The 24,062-nt window shown below is 39.2% G+C and overlaps 3 protein-coding genes and 2 pseudogenes across 7 annotated transcripts; 4 read left to right on the top strand and 1 right to left on the bottom strand.

The window, feature by feature from the left end:
• Nucleotides 1-1,094: 1,094 nt before the first annotated feature.
• CPB (Subunits of heterodimeric actin filament capping protein Capz superfamily) lies at nt 1,095-4,609 on the top strand. The gene is made up of 8 exons (XM_008239207.3): nt 1,095-1,361; nt 1,578-1,648; nt 2,119-2,232; nt 2,453-2,535; nt 2,631-2,704; nt 2,865-2,984; nt 3,926-4,021; nt 4,274-4,609. Exons 1-8 carry the CDS (start codon nt 1,233-1,235, stop codon nt 4,352-4,354), a joined length of 768 nt encoding a protein of 255 aa, XP_008237429.2. The 5' UTR covers nt 1,095-1,232; the 3' UTR covers nt 4,355-4,609.
• A 2,514-nt stretch (nt 4,610-7,123) lies between these two features.
• Nucleotides 7,124-10,091, bottom strand: LOC103336178 (co-chaperone protein p23-1-like). 4 transcript variants are annotated; one of them, XM_016795403.2, is made up of 6 exons: nt 9,663-10,091; nt 8,503-8,689; nt 8,232-8,406; nt 8,094-8,131; nt 7,769-7,958; nt 7,124-7,626 (listed from the first exon to the last, which is right to left on the bottom strand). In XM_016795403.2, the coding sequence occupies exons 1-6, from the start codon at nt 9,665-9,667 to the stop codon at nt 7,508-7,510; spliced, it is 714 nt and encodes a 237-aa protein (XP_016650889.1). In that variant the 5' UTR covers nt 9,668-10,091; the 3' UTR covers nt 7,124-7,507. The 4 variants fall into 4 exon arrangements, with proteins under 4 accessions (XP_016650889.1, XP_088910133.1, XP_088910134.1 ...); XM_089054007.1 differs by having other exon boundaries at nt 7,124-7,623; nt 9,663-9,805; XM_089054008.1 differs by having other exon boundaries at nt 8,235-8,406; nt 9,663-9,805.
• A 1,282-nt stretch (nt 10,092-11,373) lies between these two features.
• On the top strand, nt 11,374-12,092 carry LOC148915805 (uncharacterized; annotated as a pseudogene).
• Nucleotides 12,093-12,109: 17 nt separating this feature from the next.
• LOC148915804 (uncharacterized) lies at nt 12,110-13,602 on the top strand. Its single transcript, XM_089054206.1, has 4 exons — nt 12,110-12,319; nt 13,208-13,342; nt 13,418-13,480; nt 13,582-13,602. The coding sequence occupies exons 1-4, from the start codon at nt 12,110-12,112 to the stop codon at nt 13,600-13,602; spliced, it is 429 nt and encodes a 142-aa protein (XP_088910332.1).
• Nucleotides 13,603-13,740: 138 nt separating this feature from the next.
• On the top strand, nt 13,741-15,787 carry LOC148915803 (uncharacterized; annotated as a pseudogene). Its single transcript, XR_016127697.1, has 5 exons — nt 13,741-14,642; nt 14,802-15,034; nt 15,128-15,188; nt 15,327-15,413; nt 15,508-15,787. The product of XR_016127697.1 is annotated as an uncharacterized LOC148915803 (transcript).
• Nucleotides 15,788-24,062: the final 8,275 nt, after the last annotated feature.

Genomic DNA, 24,062 nt, shown 5'->3' with positions numbered 1-24,062 from the left:
TTGTGAAAAAGTTTTGCCACCTTTTTCTTTGTCTATAAAGCTGAAGGATGACAAATGGCATGGGTTGAAAGGCTGAAGAAGGTGGAAGACATCAGTTATAGCAATAGCACGCATCATTGTTGGAGAAATGATTAGTAACACTGCAGTCGGTTTTCACTTGAAGTTTTTTACTAAACAAAGTTTAAAAAGTCATGAATAGGGAAAAGTATGAATATTGAATAGAGGAATGGAAAAAGGATAAACTATTCCTCCCCTAATAAATTTATATCTAGTTTTTTAAGTATTGCATTACGGATTTTAACGTGGAATTCACATAATTTGTTTAGAGTGATATTATTTCCACCCATTATTCTATTTCCTCACCTACCATGTAAATTTGAAAAAACACAATCTTATCTTTCCATCCACTATTATTCCTAAAATACCCTTTAATTATTAATTCAAACAAATTCTCTTTACTAATCATTAGTAGTTTTCAATTATGAAAATTATTCAAAATACGAAAGATAGATATGACATTTTTTTTCGATGATAATGATTGAAAACGAGTTTTTTTAAATGATTTCATAGATTTTTTTCATAATTACAAGCCCTTTGAGATACTGGAAAATGCCTCTCTTTTAATTTTTCAAATTATCTTGAGGGTTGTTCATTGTAAATCTTATGAAGTAAAAAACTTGACCATAAATTTGAATTTCAAACTCCTTAGCGGCTGTCACAACCCTATGAGAAATGTTGAGGATAGTTCTTCATGCACAAATATGTAGTTCTTATATGTAGTTCTTAGTTGTTGTATTTGTGAATTGTATATGCATCAACGGTTGAAAGTCGTTCATGCATGCATGGACAGTTGTCCTAATCACTACTTATATATTATTTCAACATTGAAGACTTTAAAGAGATATTTAGCATTGGTGCACTTAATGTTTTGACTAAATTATATCAATTTGGCAAATTGATAAATAAAAAAAACAAAAATAAATACAAATATTAGGCCAGGAGGGTATGTGATGGAGTAGTTCCCGCGAGGGAAACTCGGGTCAAACAAAACAAGGCGCCTCTTTTCTCTTCTCTGAGTTTTTATCATCCAAACAAACAAACAAACAACCCAAAATCAAAAAAGGAAACGCAAAAGCAAAAATAAAAAATAAAAATAAAAATATCAGAGGGAGTTTTAGAGCCAGCCAGCCCTCACCTGAGAAACGGAAACACAGAAAACCAAGGAACAAAAAATGGAAGCAGCGATGGGATTGATGCGGAGAATGCCTCCCAAGCACACCGAGACGGCTCTCTCCGCCCTCCTCTCCCTTATGCCCCAACACTCCTCCGATCTCCTCTCTCAAGTCGATCAGCCCCTCCAGGTCCGTCTGTTTGTTTCCCGAGAAAATCCACCTTTCTAACGCCAAAACCCAATTTTCAGTTTTCAGTTTTTCTTTCTCTTTGGCTTACCAGCTTCTTAGGGTTTCATTTTAGTCAAGGAAGGAAAAATGGGTTGTTGAAATTCGAGAAAGAAAAGTAATGACAACTACAATAGCAGCATTTGAACTCACTGTGTTGCACTGATTTCCCAAAAGCAGGTTTTGTGCGATATGGAGTATGGGAAGGAGTTCATTTTGTGTGAATATAATAGAGATGCAGACTCTTACAGGTAAAAACACTCCAATCTTTGTTCTGTGAACAGTCAAAATTGATGACTTCTTGTTAGGTTTGTGATCTAATAGGCCTTAACAGTGGCATTTTTGTGGGAGATTTTAGATATAGCAGATCTGGCCTTGATTTTTGAATCTGGATGTTTTGTATAATTTGATTTTCTTTTTGTCACGCATGCAGATATAATTGATATGGCAAATGAAATGCATGTATAACTATCTATTTCACACACACAGAGACTCTCAAACCGCTGCTTTCATTTTTGCTCTATCTTTGATTCTGCTTCTGTAAAGTATTCAAAATCAATTTACAAAATCTCTTGATTTTGCATTCGGCTACCGGGGCTACATCTTCAGTTTAATTTTTTGGCTTTCTTTTTTGTTTTATCTTTTATGTTCTATTCTATGAATATCAGTTGTCTGACTCATCTTTGTATTTTCTTTTTTGTGTTGCTATATTTCTATATAGATCACCTTGGTCAAATAAATATCATCCACCATTAGAAGACGGCAGCCTCCCGTCTGAAGAGTTGAGGAAACTTGAAATTGAAGCAAACGACATCTTTGCCATTTATCGTGACCAGTGAGGTCCTTTACTTACCTCGTTCTTGTGTTATTGTTGTTAGTCGTTGAATTGTATAATCTAACCACCTTCACAATGCTTTTTTCTTCTTATTATCTAATTTTCAAAACCAACCAAATTTTCTAGACGATATCCTCATGCAATTTATTTAGCATAATGGTTCATTTATTTGTTTCATTTTGAAGATTTACCACGGCTTAATTGACCGGTAATTTGGTAGGTATTATGAAGGTGGAATTTCATCAGTTTACATGTGGGAGGATGATAACGAATGTTTTGTAGGCTGCTTTTTAATAAAAAAAGGTCTACTGCCTGAACCATCTCCAAGCAGATATAAATATCAACTTCTTTTCTGTTATATTCCTTATTTCTGATTTTTATTATTCGTGGGAATGAAGACGGCTCCAAGACAGGTCAAGGTCGCAGAGGTTATCTGCAGGAGGGGGCATGGGATGCTATACATGTAATTGAGGTAAACTCCATTTGTCACGGTTGGACCAATATAGACCTGTGGTGAGGGTCTCCATGTAGTTCTGCCGCTCTCTTCCCTTTCACACTTCAACTAAATTTTCATTATGTTTGTTTGTCATTTATTCTCCCAATCATTCTGGGAACTTCGTTTTTTACATTAGGTGGGTCCGGAGGAGGAAGGAACATCCCATTACCGTTTAACCAGCACTGTCATGCTGTCTCTGACTACAGACAATGAGTCATCAGGCACATTCAGTTTGTCTGGATCAATTAGACGACAGGTAATCATACTTGATTTTGTTTCCGTTTGGGATGGATTGGTATGTCTCCCATCTAAATGCCTCTTGGGCTTTGACATTTAAGTGATAAACGTGTTTCAAATAGATGGAGTTGTTATCAGCGAACTATTGCTCTTGTTTGTTGTTACAAATACACATTTTAGCTATTGAATGTTGTAATGGAAAATCTTCTGTCTCTTTTGATATTTATGAGAGGAAGAACTTAATGTGCACCAATGAGTGTTGTGAAATCTTTGTGGCCCTAAGGTCTCCCCGCCACCCTGCCAACCTCGGGTGAAAAAGATCAATAACAAAAATGGAAGAGAAACCTTCCTCCCCACCAAAAGAGAAATAATGCCTGGTTGGATGGTTCCTGTGCTAATGTAGCTTATAAGATTCTTTTGGTCATATGCACTGAAGATGAAGACCTAAAGATGCACTAACATGGGGAAAAGAGGATAAATGGAAATAATATAACAGGGGTAGAACAGTGTGAAAGTAAAGGGATTATTTATTGGAGTTATGTTGTAGAGAATTACCTCGTCTTATTGGAAGAGAATAGTCCATGATGTGGCCCCCAAGTTTTTGGAAAAAGGACTCATGTTACTTGTACATGCATTTAATAGGGATTTCAGTTTTTCCACATGCATTTACTCTTTGTTTGGTTCTTGGAAAGCAAGTGGAATCAAAATGCTAAAAAGGTCTAAAAATGCTTTAAAACAAAGCTACTTCGAAATTCTTCTTTTTCTTTGCTCCATATGCGCGTAGAATTGAACAGAGCCTCAATATGTTTTGTTGATTGTGTTAGGGTGAGATGGTTTAGATTAAGCACAAGATTTGTTCTTTAAATGATGACCCAAAATTTGTTTTCTATGCTACCATTCATGTACTGTTTGTATGATATCCTGGGGTGGATAAACTATTCTTTCTTGTTGGCTTTGTAGATGAATATGCACCTCTCAGTTCAAGAAGGTCATCTTTGTAACATGGGAAGAATGATCGAAGAAATGGAGAGCAAGCTGAGAAATTCACTGGATCAGGTACTGTGGTCTGTTATGTGTGGATTTACCTTTCTACATCCTGCTCTTCAGTTTGAGCTATACAATATTTCAATAAAGTATTGAGCCCAGGCTTGAACTTAAGCCATGCCTTCTGAAAGCAGTGGATTTACCACTTAGCCGTCCGACAGGGACTTGAACCATTCTGCAGTTGTGGCTAGACAGTAGGGCTTATAAAGGCTTTGAATTTTATCTTTGGAATTTAAAGTTATGTCATTGATCTACCTATTGCAGGTTTATTTTGGGAAGACGAAAGAGATGGTTTGCACTTTACGACCACCATCTGAAGTAGTGATGAGACTGCCTGACAGCTGATGTGGCATTCTATGTCCTATCAAGAGGGAGAACAGTCACCAGGCGCTGGTTGTCATATTTGCTTAACAGGGTGATTGGTGTTTTGGTGTAGTTCGTATGTCATTATCCCAGTTTTTGAAATGTTCTTGCAATTTGATTTGCTTCAGTTGGTGGCCTTGTGCCATTGCACAGTGGAGAAGATGGCTGGTTTGTCAATTGAAAACGCATCATGGATTTTGTATTTTCATACGCCTTATCAAGTGTTTTCTTGAGTTAGTTTGTTATGCCTTTTCTTTTTGGTTTTTTTTTGGGTGTGAGTAATAGAATTATCCTACTGCCAGGTCAATTTATGTTACAATTTTCAGATTATTCCATAAGCTGGATCATTTTAGTAGGTTTGGCTTAACTGGTATAATCTTCTTGAAAAAAATTATGTGACGAAAGAAATTTATGGATGAAATATATACCCATATTTTCCATGATCTTTCCGTAGTTTCTGCCCTTTGTTGGTGCATTAGGGATGCTCTCTGTTTTCGCTAATCATAGTTTTCATTTTATTTTTTAAACTCAATACATAAAATTTATTTTTTATTCGAATTTTCAAACTCTATTGTACTTGAAAAAAGTTGTTTTTCTACTGCCTTAGAATTGTAATGATCTGTTAAATTCGAATCATTATAATTTCACAAACCAAAAACAGGGCGCTTTGCATTTTATCTAAGGGTGGTATTTTAGACCAAAAAACCGCAAAAATCAACCGATAATTTACTGCAATGGAACCACAATCGCGGGAAATCGAATAACATTTGCGGTATGAAGAACTGAACCTCATTTGCGATTGCGGTTGCGGTTATGATATTTAATTTTCAAAACTTGCGGTTACCGCAAACCGCGACTATATATATATATATATATATATATTTTTTTTTTAATTGCATTTTGTAGATAGCATTGGTGCTCAAACAACTCTAACGGGGTCCTTCAAATCCACTCACCACCACCTACACTTGAGTTTGTAACATTGGTGCATTGCATTTTCCTTTTAGTTTATAACTTTAATTAACTTTGAATTGGATTTTTCCTTTGGGTTGTAACTTTAATTCATTTTGCATTGCATTTTTTGTTTTGTTTGTAACTTTAAAGGATTTGGAATTGGAATACTTAAGAAGTTGAGGTTGTAAATGCTTGAGAAGTTTAACTTTAATTAGAATGCTTGAAATTGTGACTTTAATTTTCTTTAGGTTGTGAATGCTTGAGAAGTTGAGGAGGTTATGAATTTATATATGCTTGAGAAGTTGAGGTTGTGAATTTATATTTTTGGGTTAAAGTATGATTGAACTCAAAAGGCTTCAAAAGAAGCATCAAAATTAGGCTTAAAATGTGGAAGATTGAATTTTTATGACACAAAAAGAACTTGCGGTTTTAAACCGCTAATTCACAGTAACTGATTTGCGGTTTGGGCAAAAATTTGTGGTTACTGAACCGCAACCACCCCTAATTTTATCTTCTCAACGGAAAACAATAATCTATATGTGAGTGCTCAATATTCTACATATGAGTGCTCAAATGGAAATCAATATGCTAACTTCTTGGTTAGACTTATTCAACATCATCTTATGATTTGAACTATTCATTTTTTAGGTCATCATTCAAAAATCACCATTGGAACAACCAAAAAAGCCAAATCAGACACCATCTAACTACGATCAAATAAATAGACGAACACAAATAGTTAAATGATATTTGATTTGGCTAATTTTCTAAAAGGATGATATTTAAATGAGAACCTAAAATATGAATGATTTATATCATGAGATCATATTGTGGAGTGAGTCCAAACGAGTTGTTAGAGTCGTATTAAGTTGCTCTCATCCTTTTTCCCTGCCCTCTCCCTTTTTTCACTTATTTTCAAATTTAAAATTAACAACAGAAAAACACAATTTGTAACATATTTATTTTCAAAAATATATTTATAACAATTAAAAAAAACAGTTGGCACATGAGTGCGTGCCAAGAAGCAAGTAATAAATAGATTTTTTAAAAAAAAAAAAACTTGTTACCCCATCCTTTTTCTCAACGTTTTCTTATTTGTTTTACAAATTAAACTTCAAAAGCACACCTTTATTTCCATTCATTTTCAAAATTAAAAACACAAAATTCGTAACATATATTTATGACCCGTGACAACATAGCAAGAGGCAAACAATAATAAATTTAAAAAACACAATGTCCATCTCGACAGTGAACCAGACCATCCGAAAGTTTAATCTAAAATCTGCATGATGAACGAAAGTATTATTCCAACCCAAACTCTAGACGAAGGACTCGGTTAACACGTACGCTGACCAAATTACCAACACTTCCTTCTGTTCAATAAAATTAATAAAAACCTACCCAACATTTTGGGTTTAAAGACGGCTTGATTAAGTTAAACCACGACGCCAACAGATCATAATTCAATGGTAAGAACATTTGCCTGCAGATAATGATCTCAGATTTGAATTCAAATAGCACCTTTCCCTCCCCCTTCGACATGACATATTCCTCTCTTTCGTTGTCCTCTGAAATATCTGTAGCACTAAATTGTACTCTATAGCCATGCACTTAGTTGGCAAAAGAACTAGAAAGAGAAGAACCAGGCCACCCAGAAAACCATTTTTCGAGTTACTCATATGACGATCTGATTACCTAATCATCCTGTGATCAAACTCATTGCAGACTGAACAATCAGACTTGATGCCACAATTAACAAGCTCAACATAATATTCAACAAATCAACAATATCCCGGGTTTAGAATCTCAGTGAGATGCATACTATAATGAATAAAAACCATACATCATCATCACCAGTAATGAACAAGCTGATATCTAATACCTAGTAAATGCCAGAATCCGATTCACAAAAAGTGGAAATTTAGCAGAGCTTGCCTTGCCAACAGCAATCCTCTCACTAGACTACCCCTCAGGAAAAATAAAAAACAAAATGAAAAGGGAATCTCTTGGTGAATGTGAAGGAAGCAAAGCATTCACAAAGTTTGTGTGTCAGAAAATAAAACACATATTCAAGTGCATGTCAAAACAGAGAGTAGCATTGGCTTTGAAAACATTGTAAGAACGGCGTTCACCCCTCAAGCTTTGCAGTACACCCTGCCACTTTTCGAACATTTTGCATCATCAGGCAGAAGCCTTTGCGTCATGCTCACCACTCGCAGGACGTTTGGCATCAGATTGTGCAGCAGCCGATGGTGGTTGGTCAACAATTTCATCCTCGGTGTCACTATCACCAATCTCTTCTGGTAGTTTTAGACAATTAAATCAAAAGTCAAATACAGTAATATTATAGCTTATCTGCACTTAATAGTCCACTTCCTAAAATAAAAATAAAATCACATAACCGTAATGAAAATGAAGTGGATAATAGATTGTGAAACTCACCATCAAAGTTGCCAAGAGCATCTGGATTGAAGCCACCGGGGCCACCCATGTTGCCAAGAGCATCAGGATTGAAGCCACTGGCACCACCCATGTTCATGCCAAGAGCATTAGGATTGAAGCCACCGGCGCCACCCATGTTCATGCCAAGAGCCTCAGGATTGAAGCCACCGCCGCCACCCATGTTCAGTTTCTGAAATAACAGGACAAAGGCAATTGTTTATGTTCATGAAAAATTTAATACAAGCTTCAATAGTTAGTTGATGGTATAGCTAACTATAATTTAACATATATAATGTGATAGTTAGGTGATGGTATGACTACTTACGGAGAAATCAAAGTCTCCAAAGTCCATATTGTTTCCAGCTGAAAACCAAAATTACATATAATGAAAACCGGTCAGAATTTTTCCAGGAAACTATGCCAATAGGGGCAGATATTTAGGAAGGATACAAGAAACACTTACCACCTTCATCAGGTTTCACTTCCGGCTCTTCATCTTCATCAACCCATTTATCCCAATCCACTTTGAGAAACACAGGAGCTTTTCCCTGTTGTTTAATCAACCTGCTCCACCATTTATCCTCAGCTTTTTTCACTAGGTAACAGATATTTCTCAAGCCAACACTAGCCTTGCTCTCCTGCAAAGGAAAAGATAAGTTAGTGTCATAATTGATAACAATCCGATATAGTAGTAAAGATAGATTAAGATGTAATGGCTGCAATTGGAAACCTACATTTACATCAATCTTGTCATAGAGATCAAGGTCAATTTCATAAGGTGTCTTCTCTGGTCCAGTAGTAGCAGAGAATAAAAACTTTCCTTCAGGCTCCAGGTTAAGCTTTACATCCTGGGCATCCGGCAAGTCAATAGTTATGTAGACCGTATCAGACCTCTGGGCCCATTTCACATTAGGATGTCGGCTGAAAATTACATGTTTAAATGAAAATTAGTACAAATGAATATAAACACCAATGGAGTAAACTGTTACAATATACATATATACCAAAAAATGATGAAGAAAATGGAAACCCATGCATGTAGCAGTTTCAATAACTACAAAATTAGCATTATAGTTCACTTCTTGAAGCAAGTACTGTAAGACAAATCAGACTAGCATTCATCAAGCCAAAGCTTGTAGCTACTAGATCCTACACTAACCAAGCGTTCCTGCACAACTATTCACCAATATGGCAGTTTAAGCACGAAAAACAAAAATAATCTAGAAACAAGAGTTAAAGGAGTAACAAAATAAAAATGGAAAAGCAAGACTTGTACAAGTGCAATATTAAACATAGTTGCATTCATTGAATAAGTTTTCTGTATACGCATCATCGTATCGTACAAAAGAGACGGACAGAAAAATAAGAAATCAAAATTTACAAATTCCCTTTCCCATTTGGGTCTGGTATAATTTCACCAAAATCTCACTACATTCAGTTTTGTAAAAATAAAAGCATAGCTTTTTGTTTGGTTGCAGAGAAAAAGAAAGATGGAAAATAAGAAAAAACATATTTCGACCAATACAGTCAGTTAAATCGCAGCATATGTAATGACCATTTCCAGGGAAGAAATAATAATTAAAACCCTAGACCTCTCCTGTTTGGTTGCGGAGAAATACATAAAGGTGAAGAAAAGGAAATCAAGGAAAATACCCAGCGACTGAACCCAACAATCAAAACAAGCCATCCCCCATAGGCAGAGTCAAGTTCTCATACTTACAGATGACTGATTTTCCTTCACTTTCTAAGCAACCAAACAGGAAAAAAAAAATTGAAAATAAACAATTAAAAACCTAGCTAAAATCCTATGCTTCACATGAAACTCAACAATGAAAAATGAACAAAATCAGCACTAAAATGTAAATTAAAAGAAACTAGGAGCTAAGAACAACACCTCATCTTGGCGTATTGATCTTCACCCAGAAACAGCGTTTACTTGCGAGCGAGACGAACGAGAGAGAGAGAGAGAGAGAGAGTGGTTTATAAACGAAAGGAAAGGGGTTTTAGTGTGATTTTATAGATGGAGTTTATGGACCGTAAACAGTGAAAATGCACGGTAAAAAGTGAAAATCGGGTCTTAGATGCTTCCGTGTGGTTCAACACTTCCATTTTATTCTAGATACTTGTGCAAGTTTTAGATCTTTTGCGGTCGCAATCGTCTGGGGGCAACCTTACTTGGAGGGCTGCTTGAGTTCCCTCGGGCCCGCTACAATTAGGGCTCTCATTAGATAACAGTTTAATACTTGGGAAAACAAAAAAAAAAACAAAAAATAGAAGATAAAAGTTTAATGGGAGCTTTAGTTTTAAAGCATAATATAGTTTACTAATTTAGTAGAAAGAAATACAATTTAGTCTAATTAGCAAAAGGCAAAAAACCAAAATGTAACAAAAATACCATTACAAAATATGAAAATTACAACATATGCCATTTTCAGTATTTAGTTTTAAATCAAAAAAAAGCGACATCAAGCCAAAAGCCGAACCAAAACGACATCAAGCGAAACCAAAATTGAATCACAACCCATTCGCGGACGTTTCAACTTCATCTCCGAAACCTCTGCAACTTCACCTCCGAAACCTCCGGACCACCAACGATCGCCGAAGACCACCAACCCATTCGTGCGACCATCCGAAGACCACCAACGATCGGAAGCCGATTCTTCATTCTCTCTTTCGAAGTTCCAACCTATTCCCCCAAAATCTGAAGCGGCGACCGGCGACCGGCGGCGACGAGCGACAACAAGCAACGGCGATTGAAGGGTTTAGCACTCTCTTGGGGAAAAAATCGTAAGAAAATGACCCTAACACAAATTTGCCTTCGATTTTAGGGTTCTGAAATTTTACTTACTGTTCATTCTTCATTCTGCAATGTAGTTTAGGTTTTGGGTTTAGTTTTGGTTTGAAAACCTCTAAAAACCGAAAAATCACAAAAGAAAGAAAAAGAGCATCAAAACTGTTTTCTGCACTTTGAAGAAAATAGAAAGCATTGTAGTTTCTGCTAAATTATTTATACTTCTTTCCATTTCACGTCATGTTGTTCTGTAGTTTCTGTTATGTTTTGTAGTTCTTGTTTTGGCTATGCTGATCTTTCAATTTCATGTCAAGTTGATGCATATTTTCTGGTATATTCTGTTTTTTGCATTGCAGTGAACCACAAACTACATTGCAGTGAACCACAAACTGTATTGCAGTTTCTGTGCTTCTTGAATGTTGCTCATTTCACGCCATGTTGTTCAGTAGTTTCTGTTATGTTTTGTAGTTCTTGTTTTGGCTATGCTGATCTTTCAATTTCATGTCAAGTTGATGCATATTTTCTGGGATATTCTGTTTTTTGCATTTTAGTGAAAGACAAAGCTGCATTGCAGTGAACCACAAATTGCATTCTGATTTCTGTGCTTCTTGAATGTTGCTCATTTCACGCCATGTTCTTCTGTAGTTTCTGTTATGTTTTGTACTTCTTATTTTGGCTATGCTGATCTTTCAATTTCATATCAAGTTGATGCATATTTTCTGGTATATTCATTTTTGCATTGCAGTGAAAGACAAACTGCATTGCAGTGAACCACAAACTGCATTGCAGTTTCTGTTTGCTTGTAGTTTATCTCTACTTGTCCTAATAGTATTTTCATCCCTTCTTGTTGCAGATCACAAATGGCACAAGAAATGTCACCACAAAAGGAGGAAGCTCAAAACCAACCAAAGCGAAGATTCAAAATGATGGCTCAAAAGAGTAAACCAAAGCCAAAGCCAAAGCCAAATTATGATCGGAAAGCAAAGCACCCAGACTATGTCCAATTTCGGTGCAATTGCAACGCTTTCAACAGCATCATTACGGATGTAAAAGAAAAGCTCAACGAACGGCAGAAGAAGCTTCTCAAGAAAACCCCATTCTGGAACTTGATTGAGCTGTTTTACAACCAGAGAATCGACATGAATAACATGAATAAGTCAGACCTTGACTTAGTACAGCTGCTCAAGAAATTTGATCCGGATACAAAGTCCTTCAAATTTGGCACCGAAGCATTTAAGATCACAGGCAATGCAGTGACTCGATTCTAGGGTGCCAAATGAAGGAAAATCTGTCCAACTTGTCAATGATAAGTACACTTCTACCTTCAGAATAAGGCACTTTGGAGAAAAGGGAAAACCATCAAAAAATCAGGTAGAAGCAGAATTACTAAAGACAATTTCCTTGGCAAACCAACCGAAGAAAGAAAAGGCCAAGGCAGAGCAAAAGAAGAAAACGAACAAAGGAAAAGAAAAGAAAGAAGTGAAGAAGTAGAAGAAGAAGAAGTTGACTACGACAAGGAGGTGGTCAGCCTAGTATTCGTTCACCTCTGCATGACATTCCTTTTTGCCAACGCTTCATCTACTTTGCATTGGAAAGTATTTGAGCACTGTGTGAATCTAGACACACTTTCAAGCTATTCTTGGGCAAGAGCTGTTTCAGCCTACATGAATGAATCCTTGGTCGCAAAAGCAAAAGCAAAAGCAAAGAAGGGTGGAGAAGGCTCTATAGGAGCTGTTTCGGGTTGCATTATCCTAATATTGGTAAGTAAACAGTGGCTTATGCAATGCATTTTGAGTTTTAGGCAATGCAGTTTCCCTTTAGTGCAATGCAGTTTCTGTTTTATCCTAAGCAGTTTCCAACCTAATTTATGATATATCTTTCAATTTCATGTTTATGTTTTGTAGTTCTTGTTTTGGCTATGCTGATCTTTCAATTTCATGTCAAGTTGATGCATATTTTCTGGGATATTCATTTTTGCATTTTAGTGAAAGACAAAGCGCATTCAGATAAACCACAAACCGCATTGCGTTTCGTGCTTCTTGAATGTTGCTCATTTCATGCCATGTTGTTCAGTAGTTTCTGTTATGTTTTGTAGTTCTTGTTTTGGCTATGCTGATCTTTCAATTTCATGTCAAGTTGATGCATATTTTCTGGTGTATTCATTTTTGCATTTTAGTGAAAGACAAACTGCATTGCAGTGAACCACAAACGCATTGCAGTTTCCTTCTTGAATGTTGCTCATTTCACGCCATGTTCTTCTGTAGTTTCTGTTATGTTTTGTAGTTCTTGTTTTGGCTATGCTGATCTTTCAATTTCATGTCAAGTTGATGCATATTTTCTGGTGTATTCTGTTTTTGCATTTTAGTGAAAGACAAACTGCATTGCAGTTTCTGTGCTTCTTGAATGTTGCTCATTTCACGCCATGTTGTTCAGTAGTTTCTGTTATGTTTTGTAGTTATTGTTTTGGCTATGCTGATCTTTCAATTTTATGTCAAGTTGATGCATATTTTCTGGTGTATTCTCTTTTTTGCATTTTAGTGAAAGACAAACTGCATTGCAGTTTCTGTGCTTCTTGAATGTTGCTCATTTCACGCCATGTTCTTCTGTAGTTTCTGTTTTATGATATATCTTGTTTTTGAACTGTGCAGTTTCTACTGTGTGAGAGGACAAACATAATACAACCAATCCTGGGCAAGGAGAAAGAAACTCCTGCCATTCTTAAATGGAGTCTTGTGGAACTCCACACAAGATTCAACCAAATAAAGGACTTGAATGACATCGAGGTATGCAATTTATCGCATGTTCTACTTTAATGTATCTTGAATGTGAATCCATGCTAAATCATTCTCATTGTACAGGGTATTTTTAAAACTCCTAAAAAGCGAAAAACTACCAGGGAAGAGGAAGACACTGTTGACAAGGTAATTAAAATATGTATACAGTGCATTGCAGTTTGTGTTTTCTACATTGCAGTTTGTATTTTATCCAATGTAATTTTGAATCATTCAATCTCATTGTACAGGGTATTTTGAAAGCATATTAAAGGAGAAAAACTACCAGAGAAGAAGGAGACCCTCTTTTCAAGGTATAAGAATCTCTAAACAAAGAATTATGCATTGCGGTTTCCATTTCCTCCAATGCAGTGTAGTTTCTAATTAGTTTCCGTTCAATATGCAGAAAAAAGAAAAAGAAGATGAAGGACAACAAAGAGAAGCAGAGGAAGCAGAAGACCAAGGAAAACCTGATAATGCTGATCAAACTCCAGAATTAAAAGAGGATGGAAAGAAGAAAATGTTTGAGAATGAAGCTGGAAATGAACCTCTTGCAATTCAAGACCTCTTGGTGAAGTCCATGACAGACCAAATCAACTATCGCCAACGTCAAGATCCTACCTTCATTTGCCCAGAAAGATTACAACTGTGGAAGGATGAAATAAATGAAGACAGTGAGAAGAAAATGAAGGAATTGTGGGATATATTTATCCAAGGAGAAAAGAGATCAAAGGAGTTGGAAGCGAAGTTGGCAACATACGTAGAGAAATTAGATAATGAAGAATATTTGACTGCCACCATGACAGTGGAATCTACAGTTCAGCTTCAGGAAATACAAAATCTAAAAAGGAGGATTGCAGAATTGGAAGGCAAGGAAACTCGTATTGACAAGGAGAAGATTGCCAAGAAAAAGGAGATTGAAGAAAAGTACAAGGTAGAAATTCAAAGCTTGTTCTCAGACCCAACAGTCTTTGAAATGGAGATGGATCTGCCTACAACACAACCAAGACAACCAGTTGAAGAGCAAAAAGAAGAAGAGGAAGAGAAAGAAGAAGACAAGAAAGAAAAAGAGAAGCAATAAGAAGAGAAAGAAGAAGAGAAGAAGCAAGATGCTCCAAAACCTGATGTTCCTTCAAGAGTACTAAGGCTGAAGAATAGAGAAAGAAAGAGGTTTCAAGCATCTTGCTATGTGTACGAAAAAAATAAGAAACCAAAAAAGAAGGCAAAAAAGGATGATGAAGAACTACCACAATTCAAGCTTATCTCTTCTGAGGAGCAATCAACATAAGAGGATCCTCAAAATCAGAAGGTGGTATGCAATTACTGTAGTTCAAGCTGCTTTTTTTGTTTTACATTGCAAACAAATAGAAACTGCAATGCAGTGTGTTATCTGCTTTACAGAAACGGAAACTGCATTGCAGTTTCTGTTTTATCAAATGGAGTTTCTAATTAGTTTCCTTTCAATCTGCAGTTAACACAAGAGGCATCTCAGCCCGATGCCACAAATCCAATTCCTGATCCCCCAAAAGGAACGAGCCTTCATGATTCAATACCTGTAGGTATGCAAGAATCAAATGATGAAGATGAAGGAAAAAAAAAGCCAACAAAGAAAAAACTAGGATGGGGTCAAAAGAGGGTTTGGCAGAAAATTCCAAAGGAGGACAGGGACAGAATTCAAGAATACTACTTAAGTACTCAACCTAGGTAATATCTCTATTCCAAAAGAACAACTCTTTCATCTTTTAATTACAATAAACTAAAACTAATCTTGTGAATTTCATGTATTCGAATCCGCAGTGATAACTTTTGGGCAGGACTCGATAATGAGAAAGTGACAAACCATGATATCAAAGATATTGTATGGGACACAGGAACTGTCACAAAATGTAAGTATAAAATACTAATTCTATAACACACACTTTGCACTGCATTTTTTATTTGTGCTACCTATATTACCCGTTAATAATTCCATTTTTCTCCAATCAATGTGAAACAGGTTATTGAGGCCTATATCCAAATAGAGGAGGAGAAAATAGGGCCCATGCAGACAGATAGTCCACAGTACATGTCTACATGGACTTGGGTAAGAATTATTTTGAAAATTCAAAGTTGTTTAAACAGACACACTGCAGTTTTCGAAAAATATATACTAACAAATTGCCATTCAATGATGGCAGGCTTACATGCAAACCTTTCTAGAACCAAATTGGCATAGGGCCCTGTATGAACACTTACTTGAAAAACTCGGGAAATGCAATGTTCTCTTCTTCCCGATCATTTCAAGTTCTGAGTTCCACTTTACACTTCTCACATTTCACAAAATTGAACGAAAGTGGAGACACTACAATCCACTTAGATCGTTGGGATCTAGAAAAGAAGAAAAGTGTATTGACATTGCTCAAAATTTTGTAAGTGGAATGAAACTGTCTTAATTTCTCAGCACAAACACAAACAGAAACTGCACGTCTTGCTTAATTAAAGACCAAAACTATAATATGCAATGCACTGATTACCATTTCTTTTTCTCTTTTTTTCTTCTTCTTTAAACAGGTTAATATTGTGGAAGGGTGGCTAGAATATATCTGTTTGGGCCAAAATTGACACATCCACCAAGGCCCATCAGAACAAACAAAGCTGAGTTGGGCCTCACAAGCCCAACATAATAGGAAGAGGGAGTCCGGAAGAGGGAACAATAGCACATGGCAGCCTCAGGATAAAAGTCGAATGGCGGAAGTCGTGAGGTGAAAAGTCGACAAAGGCACTCTGGGATGAAAAAGTCGACAATGGCAACGCCATAGAAGAAGTGGATTGAAGGTTTCGTGATATCAAGAAGAAGAAGATTAAGTCCCCTTATATATGTATATCTGAGAGATTTTCCTGTCTTTACAGAGAAGGTAATTCTCCCAAGATAGATAAGCAAGTCACAAATCTGAGAAAGGGATAAGCAGGAAAGCATGGGGGCTGTCAGGAAAAGAATCAAATTAACCATCACGGGTAAAACATCACAAGGGGCAGCTGAAAAACAGGGAAGTGATCACCTATCTGAGAGCCTATCTGCAGAATTGAAGAAGAAGAGGAAAAGGGGGAAAATATCTTTGCCGCCCAATAAAAAACACAATCACCCTACTCCAGAGAAGAAACAGTTTTTCTATAAATACAAGAAGGAGTGAACAGGGTAGAGGACACTCAAAAAACCAAAAAATCAATCAAAAACAAAACTCAAAATGACTTCAAAACACTGAAGCAACCAAAGCTCATCGAGCCAAGACACAAACAAACAACTCAACCAGAAGCTCACTTAAATTCCAAGTGAAAACCACTTTAGATTAGAATTCCCAAGGTTCAGACTTAGAAAATAAGTCATTCAAATTTCCGATTTCTAGCCCACTGAAGTCCTCGAGAACGACCATACGCCTAAGAAGCGCGATTACGCCTCTCGAAAGCTTCACAAAAGCCTAAAGTACATTGAAGCTCTAATCAACCTTTGTATCGATTTAAAGTTGAAACTTAGCAATCGAGTTGTCAACATTCCATCCAGCCGGACGATTCCAATTCAGCCCGGACATTTTCAATCGGCCGGGACGGTTCTCCGGCCGGGCGGATTCAAATCGGCCGGACATTTCAAGTCGGCCCGAGCCTCCCATCCAGCGAAATGGAGTTCCAATTGTATCTTCATCTCTCTAGCATGAGTATTTATTGTTATAGTTTTGTAAAAGCGATTACGCCTAAAAAGCGATTCAAATTCCATCGATTACGCCTAAAGCAGTTTAAATCCCATCGATTCGACTCAAATTTAAATTCCATCAACCATTCGCCACATTTATCTTGAGATAAATTGTTGAAGTCCTCACCCGTCGAGGCAAGAAAAGAACTTACTTGGGAGATATTCCTCACCCAAATTCACAATCGTTTGTTTGCAGAAATCAGTAACAGGCGCAAGTTATCTACTCCAAACTAAGTCTGCTAGAATTTTTATTGCTAGCGTGGCACGCTTCACACCAAAGAAAGCGACTTGTCGACCAGTTTATGGTTCTCAAGGCGGTGGGAACTTTGCCCTTCCATCACGAGGAGTGAAGCATAAAGCGGGCAAACAATTTGGCACGCAGTGGGACTTCTCGGTATACATTGTTCTTTACCAGTCCATGAATCGGAAGCTCTAGCCGAACCCACACCACGACATGGAAATAAACCAAGTGGCCCTCGGGAAGGATTGGAATCGAGAGAAAGTGATGCGGCATTCAAAGACATGGCGAAGCCAGAAGCGGGAGGTCCAGGACCGGCTCGGAAGGATGAACGTCGAGGACTCGTGTTACGGCTGACGGAGGTCACAACACAAAGGAGCCAAGAGACCCTAGATAATATGACGACCATGATGCAATGGCGGGTGAAGCAGCAATTCGGGAAGGATCGGGAGGCGCCATGGCGGAATTCCCAATCTAATGAGGTGGTCCAAAGAACTAGACCTTCCCTATGGTCCCCACCGGGATTGGCATGGCCATGTCAAGAGAATCCTCGGTGCGGTGGCCGGGATGCGAGGAGAAATCCGGTGGACACGATGGTGGAAGTGGTTGTTCTGGCAAGAAGCGTATGGCAATACGGCCGTGGTTCTGCGCCGAGACAAGTCCTTAATCAGCGGAACCTCGGCCTTGTTGACAAGCGGCCCCACAAGATCTCCTATGGTGCACTGAGCAGGCGACAATATTACCTTACAGGCCCGAAGGATGGACCCCAATCCATTTCCTCCACCGCAGAGGAAGGAGAGGCAGAGGGGAAATTATCCTTATGCCAATAACGAGAAGCAGGGGCAAACCGAGAAACCACCAAGGGTGGAAGAGCTTAAGAGCACAGGAAGAAGTTACGCTGTGATAGACTATATAGGCGAGAACCACGATTTGCTCAAATTGAGCGAGGATTTGCTCGGCCCGAGCATGGGGTTTGCTCGGCCCCAGGAGAACCTCCTCCCGTTAATGCTCTAAATGCGTGGGGCATTGCGAGAATGATCAGGGAGATGATGGAGCCTGAAGCCAGGAGGGGGGAAGGCCCACCTATAGGAAGCCATATCCACCTTACATCGATCAAATACCCTTGTCCCCAGGTTTTAAAGTACCAAACTTCACTTTATTCAATGGAGAGGATCCTCATGCTTCATCAGTTGAGCATGTAGGCAGATTTTCCACCCAATGCATAGCCATAGAGAATAACCCACTGTTAAAGCTAAGACTTTTTGGGAACTCTCTCTCTGGACAAGCTTTCACTTGGTACACTAACCTGCCAGCAAATTCTATTCAGACTTGGGAGCAAATGGAGAGTGTCTTCCATGACTACTATTACAGGATCCAGCCAGAAGTCACCATCGGTGACCTTGCGCTCTCAAGCAGTGAAGATGAACCTGCCCAAGATTTTATAATGAGTTCAGAAGCTCAAAATGAAGTGCCGCATCCCCATCGAAGAAAGACACTTCATCCAAATGGCTCAGGCTGCCCTCAAAATTTCTTTGAGGAAAATATTTGATGGGATGTTGTTTGGAGATCTGGCAGGCTGTAGACAAAGCAGCCAAGTACGAGGAATTGCTCAGGAGGAACAAAGAAGAGGAACTCTTCCAAAGGCACGTATTACAAATCCCCTTCTTCCTCAATACATATGATTGAAGTGGAGTCAGAAGAAGATGCAGAGGAATCGGAGAGAGAGAGGTTCTGTTGCGGAAATGGCAAGATTAAAGCACCCCATCAGTTGTAAAACCCTTACAAAGCCTCCAAGGGATCAAAAGCCGCCACCATTCACAGGAGGGTTCGTTCCAAACAAACCCATGCAGAACAAAGTGTATTCTTTCGATCTGACCAAAGTAGATGCTTTGTTTGATGAAATGTTGCTCAGAAAGCAATAGAGATGCCTCACAGAATGCCCAAACCAGAAGAACTCAAGGGCGAATAAAGATTGCAGATGGCACAATTCTTGGAATCATTCTACCAATAGTTGTGTTGTTTTGAGAGATGTTATACGAGAAGGAATAATAGGAAGGTGAAGCTAGCGAGAAAAGCCTCCATCCGTCACCACAGATCCTTTTCCCGCCACAAATTAATATGGTCAACCTAAATTGGCGAGCGAAATAGGGACGAGCGAGTGACCCGTCAAGAGAAGCGAATAGTTTCAAAAGAGACTATGGAAAGACCAAAAGCAACCATTTCATTTGGAATAGTGCTCTGCGGAGTGCAAGTGTGGAGGTGAGAGTGCCTTTGGAAAACAGATCTGCCCACTCCAAGTGTTTTTGGACCGGATTGGAACCACACCGGAGATAAGGCCGACAGGAAGCTACCCTAGGCTGTCCAATCCAGCAAGAAACACTAGGCAGCCCAAGGAAGAAAAATCAATAAGGTTGCCCAGTGATAAACCTTTGGCAGCCATCATTGAAGCGGTGGTATTACAGCCGGGAAAAGTGGCGAGGCCAACAATGGAGCCGACTAGAACCCAAAGGAGGAGGTTGAGTGATGCACATTCCTCAATACCGCAGAAAACGCATACGAGTGCTTCCAGAGGCCAATTACCAAAGGAAAGAACACGAGATATTTCCCATAACAAGCGTCTCTCAAGCACGAAGTTGGAAAGAGCAGAATCCTCGAAGAAACCTTCTATCCATTACGCCTCCGCCTGAAAATCTACTTAAAACTCCCAGGCGGAGGAAAAAGCAGATCCTATTCCGGAAGAAGGGCAAGTAGTGGATTGAGGAGTATGAAGAGGAAGCGTTGGATTATGAACCATCCTGCGATGACGGAATGCGCTCCTGAATGAAGAACTAGGAGAATGGGCGGAGGAGTATGAGGGAGAAATGATGGATTATGGCGGAGGAATTGGATGCGAACCGAGGCCTTGGTGCGAGGTGGAGGACTTGTTAAGGTGTCTTGACCTAGGCATCAATATGGTGTTCATTACGCGGAAAAGTTCAGGCGATGAAGGACAGAGAGCACCACGGATGGAGCGTATTTTCCCAAGAAAGTTTTGAGTGCGAGGTTGGCGAGAAGCGGAAGAGGGCGATCGAGCGGTCCCGGGGAGAAGGAACAACCCACAAGTTGGCTACAGATCGCTTTGCTTCTCCAAACCAACCAAAGAAATGGCAAACCACCTCAGACCCTTGTTTATAACAGCAAACTTTGGAGGTGTTCCTATTCCCAAAACTATGGTAGATGGAGGTGCAGCCATCAACCTTCTGCCTCACAGAATGCTTTGAGTAAAATGGGCGAAGCAGAAAGGACTTAATTCCAACCCCCTGACCGTCACCAATTTCGTAGGAGGCATCACCAAAACCCTTGGGATCCTAGATGTGGATGTTGTAGTAGGAAGCAAGAAGCTGAAGGTTGCATTCTTTGTGGTAGAAACTACCTCTACCACTTACAATGCATTACTTGGCAGAGACTGGATTCACAGAGTCTATGTGTTCCTTCCACTCTTCATCAACGATTAGCTTTATGGAATGAAGAAGGCTATATGGAGATAATAGAGGCCGATCCACGGCCATTTCTACCTTCTGCCATGTGTTGTGAGGCAAGGTATTATCATGATGACCTTGGTCCTTTCACCTTCTTTGGAGTCAACCAGAACGGCCGCCCCCATGGTGTCACGGCCCAGAGGCTCATTGAAGAAGGTCTAACCAATTCCTTGGAGGATTGGAACAGACCTTTTGTTCTAAATTTCCATGGCACTAATGTCTAGTCCCAATCAACAGGAAAAGGATCGAGCTGCAACAATCCGGTCCATTACAAGAAGATTGTTGATATCTTTGGGAGGAAAGAAGTTTTGAGCAGAATTCAGCCATCAATATGGCAGAATTCACTCATGAAAGCACGAGCCGAGGAGGAAGAAGAACTACGGGAGGAAGTGCTAGATTTTGCACCAGCCGCACTGGATGACTCTGCAGAGGTAGAAGATCCTTTGCAGAAATAAACTTAGGACAGGAGGATCCAAGGCCTACCTTTATCGAGTGCACTATTGAAAGAGCCACTTAGAAGGAACTCGTTGCACTTACGCAAGAGTTCAAAGATTGTTTTGCTTGGCATTATCATGAGATGCCGAGTTAGACAGGGACTTGGTAGAACACAAGCTGCCAATCAAAGAGGGATACCTACCAGTCAAGCGGGCCAGAAGGAGGATGTCCATGGACACAGAACTGAAAGTCAAAGAAGAAATAGAAAGGTTTGCTCAAGGCAGGATTCATCGACTGCCATCTATCTGATTGGCTAGCTAACATTGTCGGTTCTAAAAAGGAAAATCAGGGCATCAGAATCTGCGTGGATTACAGAAACCTAAATGAAGCCTCTCCCAAGGATGAGTACCCTATGCCAATGGCAGACATGCTAGTAGATGGAGCTGCCCACAACCGGATGCTATCTTTTATGGATGGCAGCGCAGTTACAATCGGATCATGATGGCGAGAAGAAGATATCCACAAGCGAGCCTTCATGTGTCCAGGGCATATAGGTGCTTTTGAATACACTGTAATGCCTTTTGGCTTGAGAAATGCAGGGGCTACCTATCAAAGGGCAATGAATTCTGTTTTCCACGATATGATTGGACATTCCTTGGAAGTTTATATTGATGATGTTGTGATTAAATCACCAGAGGAGGGAAACCACATGACAGATCTAAGAAGAGCATTCCTAAGAATGAGGCACATAAACTGAAAATGAACCCAAAGAAATGCGTTTTTGGAGTTCAAGCGGGAAATTTCCTAGGATTCTTGGTCCACAAAGAGGCATAGAAATCGACAAAAACAAAGCAAGATCCATCATGGAAGCCTTGCCACCTAGGAACAAGAAGGAATTGCAAAGTCTCTTAGGAAAAATTAATTTTTTGAGGAGATTTATATCCAATTCTGCAGGAAAAATCCAGCCTTTCTCTTCTTTGTTAAGATTAAAACAGGAACAAACCTTTAAGTGGGAAGAACAGCACCAACAAGCTTTTGAGGAAATCAAGCATTACCTCTCAAATCCACCAGTTCTGTCCCCACCAAGGAGAGGCAGACCACTCAAGCTCTATATATCTGCATCAGAAGTATCCATTGGAAGTTTATTGGTTCAGGATAACAAGGAAGGAAAGGAACAGGCGGTTTATTACCTAAGCAGAACTCTGACAGAAGTGGAAAGAAAATATTCTGCAATTGAAAGACTTTGCCTAGCCTTGTACTTCACTGCTGTAAAGCTCAGACATTACATGCTGCCATACACCATCTATATCATTGCCAAAACAGATCTGATCAAATACATGCTAACAAGACCAATGCTAAGAGGCAGAATTGGAAAATGGACCTTGGCCTTGACAGAATTTGCCTTCAGATATGTTCCTCAGAAAGCCGTCAAAGGACAAGCTGTGGCGACTTCCTAGCAGATCATCCCGGAGAGGAGATTGAAAATATGGACTCTCTAGACATAGCAAATGCAGATCTATTGACCAGAGCTCACACCATGCCTCAACAATCCTATCTACTCAGTTCATCTTGCACCTTGGAAGTTATACTTTGATGGATCAAAAACGATATAACTTCAGGGGCAGGAATTGTCTTGGAAGAACCACTTGGAATCAGACACTGCTATTCTTTCCAATTGGATTTCCAATGCACCAACAACGAATATGAGGCTTAAATCATTGGCTTGGAAATCTGGTAGAACTAGGAATCCAATCATGGAAATTCTGCAGGAGATTCCATGCTAGTTTTGAAACAAATTCTGGAGAATACAAGTGCCTAAGCCCTTCTTTGGCTGTCTACTTGGTGGCAGCTAGGAATCTTCTGACAGAATTCAGAGAAGCCACTTGGGAACATATCCCAAGGGAAGAAAATTTTGCGGCCAATGAATTGGCCCAGGTGGCAACAGGTGTACAAATGCCCCAAGACTGTGTACAAAGAATCATCAGGGTAGGAAAGAAAAGCCTACCATCTGTTCTGGCCAGAGGGATGGAGATAGATGTCAATTCTGCCACAATCACTGAAGATGATTGGAGAAATCCTATCATGACCTATCTACGATATCCAACTTTGCCCTCTGAGAAGAGAGTCAGAATCATGGCTTTAAACTACCTTATGTGGAATGAAGATTTGGTCCGAAAGAGCAAGGATGAGGTGCTTTTAAGGTGCCTCGGAAAGGAAGAATACATGAAAGTTATGGGGGAGACCCATGAAGGAATCTGTGGAGCACATCAAGGTGGGAGAAAAATGTGCTGGTTAATTAGGAGATATGGCTACTTCTGGCCAACCATGATGAAAGATTGCATTAACTATTCAAGGGGTGTGAATCTTGTCAAAGACACGGTCCAGTCCAGCAGGCTCCATCAGTTCCCATGAATCCAGTGGTAAAACCATGGCCCTTTAGAGGATGGGCAATGGATCTCATTGGTAAGATCTATCCAGCCAGCAGCCAGCAGCACTGCTTTATCATTGTTGCCACAGACTATTTCACTAAGTGGGTGGAAGCCAAGGCTGTTAAATCTACTACATCTCAAGAGATCATCACTTTCATAGAAGAGCAGATTATCCAAAGATTTGGCATCCCAGAATCAATCACAACTGATAGAGGATCTTCCTTCATATCCAGAGAAATGCTGGACATGGCAGAGGCATTCAAAATCATTGCTCCAATCCACTCCTTATTATGCCCAAGCCAATGGACAGGCAGAATCAAGCAACAAAGTGATCATCAACATTATCAGGAAAATGCTTGAGAAGAATCCGAAACAATGGCATGAGAAG

The sequence above is a fragment of the Prunus mume genome, linkage group LG6, assembly GCF_029339155.1.
Source record: "Prunus mume cultivar Tortuosa linkage group LG6, ASM2933915v1, whole genome shotgun sequence".
Taxonomy (NCBI): domain Eukaryota; kingdom Viridiplantae; phylum Streptophyta; class Magnoliopsida; order Rosales; family Rosaceae; genus Prunus; species Prunus mume.
Note: the sequence above shows the minus strand (reverse complement) of the source record. Positions and strands in the feature narration are given on the sequence as shown.

What these genes read in the sequence shown, in the direction of transcription:
- CPB (XM_008239207.3), top strand. Translation starts at nt 1,233, where the DNA reads ATGGAAGCAGCGATGGGATTGATGCGGAGAATGCCTCCCAAGCACACC. An exon ending in AGAGATGCAGACTCTTACAG is followed by an intron (nt 1,649 to 2,118) that starts GTAAAAACACTC and finishes ATTTCTATATAG; the next exon opens with ATCACCTTGGTCAAATAAAT. An exon ending in TTTGCCATTTATCGTGACCA is followed by an intron (nt 2,233 to 2,452) that starts GTGAGGTCCTTT and finishes GTAATTTGGTAG; the next exon opens with GTATTATGAAGGTGGAATTT.
- LOC103336178 (XM_016795403.2), bottom strand. An exon ending in AGTGAAACCTGATGAAGGTG is followed by an intron (nt 8,132 to 8,231) that starts GTAAGTGTTTCT and finishes TTTGGTTTTCAG; the next exon opens with CTGGAAACAATATGGACTTT. An exon ending in TGCTCTTGGCAACTTTGATG is followed by an intron (nt 7,627 to 7,768) that starts GTGAGTTTCACA and finishes TAAAACTACCAG; the next exon opens with AAGAGATTGGTGATAGTGAC.
- LOC148915804 (XM_089054206.1), top strand. Translation starts at nt 12,110, where the DNA reads ATGACATTCCTTTTTGCCAACGCTTCATCTACTTTGCATTGGAAAGTA. An exon ending in GTTGCATTATCCTAATATTG is followed by an intron (nt 12,320 to 13,207) that starts GTAAGTAAACAG and finishes TGAACTGTGCAG; the next exon opens with TTTCTACTGTGTGAGAGGAC. An exon ending in AGGACTTGAATGACATCGAG is followed by an intron (nt 13,343 to 13,417) that starts GTATGCAATTTA and finishes CTCATTGTACAG; the next exon opens with GGTATTTTTAAAACTCCTAA.